This window comes from Candida margitis (assembly GCF_024628925.1).
Source record: "Candida margitis strain CBS 14175 chromosome Unknown scaffold125, whole genome shotgun sequence".
Classification (NCBI taxonomy): Eukaryota; Fungi; Ascomycota; class Pichiomycetes; order Serinales; family Debaryomycetaceae; genus Lodderomyces; species Lodderomyces margitis.
In genome coordinates, this window is record NW_026261737.1 from 1079 (window position 1) to 9196 (window position 8118).

At 37.1% G+C, this 8118-nt stretch overlaps 3 protein-coding genes and 1 pseudogene across 4 annotated transcripts; 2 read left to right on the forward strand and 2 right to left on the reverse strand. All coding sequences in view use genetic code 12, as the record gives it.

The window, feature by feature from the left end:
- Window positions 1-245: 245 nt before the first annotated feature.
- Window positions 246-2549, forward strand: CANMA_000379 (leucine-rich repeat domain-containing protein; the record flags this gene model as incomplete). Its single annotated transcript, XM_051815993.1, has 1 exon — window positions 246-2549. The coding sequence occupies one exon, from the start codon at window positions 246-248 to the stop codon at window positions 2547-2549; it is 2304 nt and encodes a 767-aa protein (XP_051673992.1).
- Window positions 2550-2948: 399 nt separating this feature from the next.
- CANMA_000380 (RNA-binding ATPase activator) lies at window positions 2949-4031 on the reverse strand (the record flags this gene model as incomplete). The annotated part of the gene is made up of 1 exon (XM_051816005.1): window positions 2949-4031. The coding sequence occupies one exon, from the start codon at window positions 4029-4031 to the stop codon at window positions 2949-2951; it is 1083 nt and encodes a 360-aa protein (XP_051673993.1).
- Window positions 4032-4372: 341 nt separating this feature from the next.
- Window positions 4373-4756, reverse strand: HSP12 (Hsp12p; the record flags this gene model as incomplete). The annotated part of the gene is made up of 1 exon (XM_051816016.1): window positions 4373-4756. One exon carries the CDS (start codon window positions 4754-4756, stop codon window positions 4373-4375), a length of 384 nt encoding a protein of 127 aa, XP_051673994.1.
- A 1867-nt stretch (window positions 4757-6623) lies between these two features.
- On the forward strand, window positions 6624-8118 carry CANMA_000382 (annotated as a pseudogene). The gene is made up of 3 exons: window positions 6624-6659; window positions 7036-7114; window positions 7244-8118. Coding segments are annotated over exons 1-3 (990 nt in total).

An 8118-nucleotide genomic window follows, 5' to 3' on the forward strand; every position in this document is an offset into this window, starting at 1 on the left:
TAGAAAAAATACTATGTGCTTCATGCTGAAAAATTTTAATGTACGTTTCGCCGAGGTAGAAATTGCCAGCAAGTGGAACAAATCATGGATAATTATGCTTCGACTCAAGTGTCAGATTTTCCACTTTAATTCATCAGTTGATATCAGTGCATGGACTTTGAAGTGACTTGTCGAACTCTTCGATAAATTTTATGTGTATTGAGCAGCCGACAAGTATAAGCGGTATACGCGAGTCAAGGCAAATAATGGCTTTGGACTCATTGCCGAACGAAATATTACAAACCATTGTTTCAATAGCAGGTACAACCAACCTCATTGGGCTATTATCAGATAAGTTATTCTTACTGCGGAACAAGAACTTGAAACTGGCCGTTAACCATGAGATAGAGAAGAAGTCAAAGTACAAATTCGACAACCGAGTGACTCTATTAGACATGTCCAATTTTGGAAATTGGAAAGAGCTGAAATCGTTGGGGGGTATAGACCATTTTAGAGATACAAAAGTGTCAAATTTTATGGGTGTTGAGGAATTTAAATTCTTTGATGACTATTGCGTGGAAGAAAGGCTTCAAGTTGAATGCACAGTGCGCTATGAAATTCAAACAATTGTTGATTATTTCGAATTTGAAAAACTAGTGGCCAGTTTGAACTCGAGCAAGTATGCTAGATTGGCTTTAAGTGTGCATATCGATCACATGAATCGAATTAATGGCTCAGAGTTGCTTGAGAAGTTGACTCATTTAAAGGATCGCGTTAGTAAGCTATCATTAGATATACTGCTGGAATTTGAGCATGAAATTAATTTAGACATTTTTGAAAACCTCGAGTCTTTGGAAATATCTGGTGAGCAGTACCAAGGCTCCTTGTTGAATTATCGCCGCCTTAAAGAGCTATCACGTCGTTTTGCATCCCTTGATATAACCAAACTTCCACTATCGTTGGAGAGCCTCTATATAGCTCACTGTGATGTTGACAGGCCTGTGCTGAATCCAGACGCCCTAAAATTACCAATCCTCAAACACATCTCCTTTTTAGACCTGGACCGTTACTTTTCAGACGACATAGAGGTTATTCTTCGTTACATGATCAGTTCAGAAGTTAAAAGCATCACATTTGAGGGTGAGGGAACAATGTACGATGACAATTGGTTTTTGGAGTTGTTGAAAGATGTTGCAAATGTAAAAAATTTCAAATTGGAATCTTTGTCAGTAACTGGTCCTCTTGGTATTCCGTTGACAATCTACCCTTCACGCAGACTTGTATTCAATAACAACCAAGTACATTGTCCCGTACATGATTGGCCTACACTTACCGCTATTCCTAATACCTTAACAGAATTGACATTGCACAAGATTTCTTTTAGTTTGGGAGAGCTTTTCGCCACAAATCCTTTGGGCTTGAAAGTGTTAGATTTAAGCAACTGCTCAATCAACTTTTATGACGCCGAACCAAATTTCAGGAAGTTTAAAACCTTAAGATATCTTGACTTGAGTGAGAACGATATTGGGGAACAAATTCTAAGTTTCCAGTTCCCAGACTCAGTTGAATCTCTTTCTTTACATGTTAGTCGAATCGAATCTCTTTCTGGGGTTAATTTTCCATTGTCATTGGCCAATCTCGATGTTTCTTCAAACAACATCCAATCGTTGGATGGTACTATTTTTCCACAAAGCCTTTCTCGACTCAATATTACTGGCAACAAGATAATTAAATTACGTGGCGACAATTTTCCATTGGCGCTACAACGGCTTGATGTAAGTAATGCAACAAATATCGACATCTCCAAGAACAGAGATGGTGCTCCACTCCAAATTGAAAGTTTGAATCTAGAAGACTCGAACAATGGCTCACATTATATATTACCAAATAGCTTACAAAGCATACGATTGGCAAACATAAATTGGCCAAGTAACCATGCTTTTGCAGAGAACTTGGTGCGTTTGAAAATGGTTCGTTGTTCCATCGAATTGAGATGTTCAACATTTGGGTCTGCTTCAAAGCTACAATATCTATACATGTCGGGGTGTAATCTCAAAAGATTTGATATAAATCTTCCTCAATCACTCAAGGAATTACACTTGAATTCTAATAACTTGTCTGAGATACCACCTCACGCTGGTCAATTGAAGAACTTGAGGATATTGCGTCTTGATAGAAACAATATAACGAAAGCCAGTGTTGAGTTTTCCCATAATTCATTAGAAGTCCTTGATCTTTCTGAGAATCAGATTGAGGAACTTCAATTGTCCTTCCCAGATGGTAATACAAAACTCAAACAGATTTATTTGAAGAAGAATAAATTGAAAGAGATATCTATGGAGTCTATCGGGCATAAGGGTAAATCCAAGCACACTAGGTTGTATGAGTTAGTGTTGGAAGGTAACAAGGGCCTAAGCGGAGAGCAAGTAGCGGCTTTGGCACCACACTTATCAAAATTTGCTCGATACTTATGGGGTCCTGAAGCTGGAATTGTACCTAATCTGTCTCGTTTACATTGCACAATTAACCACTTAGCTGATGATCTGAATCAAAGTGATTTTTATTATTGATCAAAAATATGGACACAATGACACCAAGTTAAATACATTGAGTTTCATTGCCGTTAGGGATGGCGATAACTTTTAACAGGCAGTCCAATGGTTCAAATGGAGCAGAAGATTATAATAATAGTGTATCAAATACTATCTATGATTGAGCGGCAAGTTGGGCTTCTTGAGCTTTTTTATCTGGTTGGATTTGACTTAAGGAGACAAATCTTTGAAAAGAGCGATGCTTTGATGGTGTAAATGATTGTTTAATGATTTGAATTGAGGAAAGCTTGTTCTATTTGGCAAGAGTAATACGAGATATAGGAACAAAAGTTACACGTATTCGCTGGTTGGCATGGAATCGCAACACCAGAGACAAATTATATATATATATATATATGTATATATGTATGAAGAATTCTAAAGAACTTTGGATAAAACGTGGGATAAGCGATCATTAGGGGTCGATTTCTGTTTCAATTCACTTGAGGCGTCACTTCTAGTACTTGTGACTTTTCTTTGTTTGAAATGTCTTCTCAATTTATCATCGTCATCTTCATCATCATCATTACTATCCTTCTTGTTCTTCTTATTTGTTGCTGCTGTTGTAGTAGCTGTAGCTGCTGTTTGTTTCTCTCCTTCCTTGGCTTCTCCATTTGCGCTTCTTTTTCGTTTAATCCCTTCAATCATCTTCAGTTGTTCGACATTATGAACAAATGCCTTGTTGAATTTATTTTGCTGTGACAAGTCCAATGCCAATTTAGCTTGTCTAATTTCATTTTCTTTAGCAATTTGTTGTGTCAAATCTAACCATTTGAACCCCTTCAAATACTTGATATTTATTATATCGTCATAATAATAAGAGGTTTTTTTACCCCCCAATTTATTACCATTTAAAGTTTGAGCACATAGTTTGGCATCCTTTTTATTAACAAATTCAATCCAACCTTCAGTGAACCGTTTCTTTTTGTTGCCTCCATATTTGACTCGTTTATGATAAATTGATGCATCTTCTGGTTTGAGAAATAATCGATCAATTGATCCAAATCGTGATAAAATTGAACGTAATTTAGAAGGTTTCATGTAGGGAGGAATTTTGGATAAATAACAAACACCAGTTTTTTTGATTCGTTTTTGTTCTTTCTCTAGCTCTTTGGGGGTAAGTTTCTTTAGTTTTTTGTTGATGGTGGAGATTTTGGTGGTGGTTGTGGAATCGTCATCTTCTTGATCAGACAAATCGTCTCTTTGGTGTGTATCTAGGTGCTCATCATCATCGTCATCGTGCTCATAATTATTATCGTAGTTTTGGTTGATATCTACATCATCGTGGTTCTCTTCTCCTTCTTCCTCCTCCTCCTCCTCCTGTTCAAGATCAGATTCTTCATCTCTTGTGTCATATTTACTGTATAAATCTTTGGACTTTGACTTCAAAGCAAACACCTTGTTTGCTCCATCTGAGTCATCATCGGAAAAAAAGTCTGACTGTGATTCCCTATCACTCATGGTTATTGCCTGCTGCCTGTCGTCTATTTTTCCAACTGGGTTTTGGCGATGGTGTAAGAGCTTTTGGGAGATGGGATTTTTTTGATTAAATTTTAGCTGAGCTGATGTGACGCATGTCTTCCTTCTGCGACATGTCAAGTAGGTCACGTGCTCAAAGATATTTTGACCCCTTTGCATAAAACGTAACTCCTTCTACAGAGGAAGAGACAGAAGTAAAACTAACAACTATTAACAATTAATATGTATATTTATTCAAGGCTAGTAGAATAAAAGTGAAACCATTGATGCATATATAGGTAAGTAGATATAAATTTAAATCTCTAGCTCTAATACTAATAAATTTATTTCTTAGTGCTTTCACCACCAGTCTTGGCTCCTTCAGTGGCACCAGAAACAACACCTGATACGTATTCAGCAGCATTCGAAATTTGCTTCTTAGCTTCATCAACGTATTCTTGAGCAGTTTCAGCCAATGATTGGCCATGTTGGTCAGCAGCAGACTTTTCCTTCTCTACTGCAGCTTTGGCATCATCGGAACCCTTCTTGGCGTCATCAGCAACAGTTTGACCAAATGACTTTTGGTTGTCTGGTATATTCTTGGCAGCAAATTCGTCAACTTTGTCAGTAACGGCTTCCTTTCCCTTTTCCAAGGTGGATTTCTCACTCTCTGGAGTTAATGATTCAGTAACTTTGTCTGAGAAGTTTTTTCTACCAGCGTCGGACATGATTGATTAGTTTATAAAAAGAATTGATGTGTGTGTGTGTGTGTGTGTGTTTAAGAAGAAGTTAGTTGAAAGGAGAGTTGTAGAATAGAGAGGATTGTAGGAGTATTTATAGTAAAAAAATACATCTGGAAAACTACGCAACGTTACTTAAAATTGAAAATGGGAGGATACTTTACTCTTAACACTTAACACTTAATACAGTGTAATACATACTATTACTACCTAGAATAGTTAGTAGTTTGTTGTTTGTTGTTGCGGTGGTGTATATTGTAACTTATGGTGATTGTAGTGTCACAAAAAGCCACAGTAAATTTATTTAATTTTACTGTATTTTTTGTATGACGTTGTTCCATGTTATGATTGCTATTTTACACACAAAATATACTACCTACTACATACTACATACTACTAACCAAACATACAACTACACACTACATGTGATAAAGCTACAACTACAACAACAACAACTACTACATCAACAACAACCTCTGTCCAGTTCGCAATTGGTGTACCTAATGCCAATGTACATGAGGTGTACATATATATATATATATGTTATTAGTAAAAAAGAACCAAAGAAAAGTAGTTCTTCTGTCCTATGTCACAGAGAAAATAGAAACTTCTCTATAGATCAGAACCAACAGCTAACTAATTAAATTAATACATACACCCCTTTTCTTTCTCAGTCAGTCAGAACACAAATCCCGAGGACCAAAAAGTGTTTTAAACAAAACAAACAGCAATCCTACTAAACATAATAAACATAAACAAAAGTAAACCACAAACACAAACAAATGCGTTCGAGAATTCGTTTAATTTTGAAAAGACGAAGAAAGAACAAATAAAAAGCAATTAAATATACGACTCACCCACCTATACATACATATATATATTAATTACTTCTTCTTCCTCTTCTTCTTCTTCTTCTTCTCACTATTGCCCCACTACCCCCACTTTATCACCAACACCCGAGGCTCATTTTGTATCTTTGTAAAGAATATCCAACCACATACTTTGTCAAAAACCTTGGCAAATCCTTACTAGTCTCTAAAAGATGCATTATGCCTAGAACTGTATTATTAGTAGGAGTAGTCGTAAAATTGTTCCATTAGTTTCCAGAATTGGAAACTAACTTTGAGAGAGAAAGACACACACACACACACACACACTTTGAAAACATTAAAACTTTTGATTACAACTCTCGTATCATTTTCTATTTGAGTTTTGTATTTAGTCTCCTTCATATACATTTTTGTTGCAAAACAATACAAAAAAAACTAAAAATAAGGAAAACAGAACAACAACAACCAAACATCGCAGAGCACACACTGCACCACATTACACCACACTACGCTACACTACACATGCCAATAAACCTCCCCCATTGGACCAATGAAGCAATATCTCTCTGATCATGTCCTAAGGAATATACGAGCCATTGACCAGAGCTTGCCCATTTCGATAATTTGCATTTAACCACATCTTTTTGCCCTAGTATCTACTTTTGCAAGACTCCGACTAGTTGGTAATAACAAACCAAGGTAGTCTGTCCATGAGATTGGGTTTTTTACTCTGCTTTGATATACACGATGATACAAAGAGGATAGTGTGATCATAAGGTTTTGGTTTGAAGCTGGAGGGGATCCCTTGCACCTCTTTTTTTTAGGAGATGCCATTTATGGTTAGTGGATTTCATTTTTGGGGTCATGTACCACCAATTTACACTGTTTGAGTTTTTGCAACAAAATTCAGAATTCAAAGAATACCAAAATAACTTTTACACACACAACTATTCCACCACAAATACACCTTGGATACAATTTTAATTTCAATTAGAAGCAGCACCTTATTGTCGACACTTATAAGCATGCTTTTTATTGAAGTCTTATTCATTTTAAAAGTGGTATGTACAATTGCCACTTCAAATCAGGGTTCAGGCGAATCATATAACATAAACGACCAAACCGATCCAACACAAACATATACACTACATTGGACCAAAAATCATTTCAAGTTAACAACAGAAAGAACCAAGCTGTTTGTTAAGAAAACAATCACTGGGAAATTAGGATACAAATTCCAAGAAACAACCAACTGCGCCAACTACATTGCCACGATTGATATCTCAAACTGTCACCATCAGGCGCCAAAGATTACCCCTTCAACATTTTATGATTTCAGTTTACAACACACTTTAAAAGACAGTATAACCAAACACTTAATAAAGGTCATTATTCGGACCGAATGCTATCAAGATATCCAACTAAGATCATATTTAGGCGCAATCACAAAAATCAAAAGTTCATTTGACACCGGATTCGACATCAAATCATGTTAAGCCATATGTCCCAAGACATTGTATGAGATGATCGCGTACAGGATAAGATTCTGCGAGCAATAACGTCATCCAGTGATGCCAATGAATTGATGACCGTGTATAAGAACAACACAGAGCAGAATTATATGTTTATTTACACAAACACGAAGAAATGGTAGGAATAAGTGGATTTAAGCAAGATTTTTACAGTTTCCAGGAAGAGCATCCTGAGCTATTGGGAGATGAGGTAAATAACCACATCGTGTTTAAACAAAAATCGAAACCACATGTGTTGGTAGAAATCATGAAACAGCTCCATCACAATCAGTGTTCAATCAAGAAGGAGTTATTGACGGAGACAATCAGAGTCCTTGAAGCATGCACGGAGATTCCTATACCCACGGATGCAAACAAAGATGAAACAATTACAGTACCCATTTTCGAGCATTCTCAGAACAACAGTAGCGCCCCACTGTTCCACGATTATCAGCAGGCTGAACTACCATTAGAACCAACTACAGAGGAATGTGAAGAAGCCAGAGAGTCTGCCCGGGAGGCGAGTAGTGAAGATAATGATGCCAAAGATTCTGCAAGTGAAGCAAATGACGCTGATAATGGTACAAGAATCCAAGGCAGAGCCAATAACGACGACGAATTTTTTACACGCAATCAGGTATTAGATGAGGGCCATCTCAGTCATCCGCAGGAAGAGGAAAGAGAGAATGACGAACCAGAGCTACCCCTGACTGAAGAAGAAGAAGAGGTTCCCAATAATGACCATAGTGACAATTATGTCCACAGTGCACTTCAGAATCAACCATCAGAAGATCCACTTGTGTACCAACAAGAGCGTGAAGGAACAGGGCTCTTTCTCGTCAATCACCCACCTGATACGGTAACAGAGCCCACTGGTAACCCGTTAAGTATTGACACTACGCCACGCTCAAACTGTACCAACACTGGAAATCAAGATGAAGAAAATAGTCCACCTTCAAATGAAGAGAGCATTAGAACTGTAGTCATTATTGATCCAGAATCAGACGCT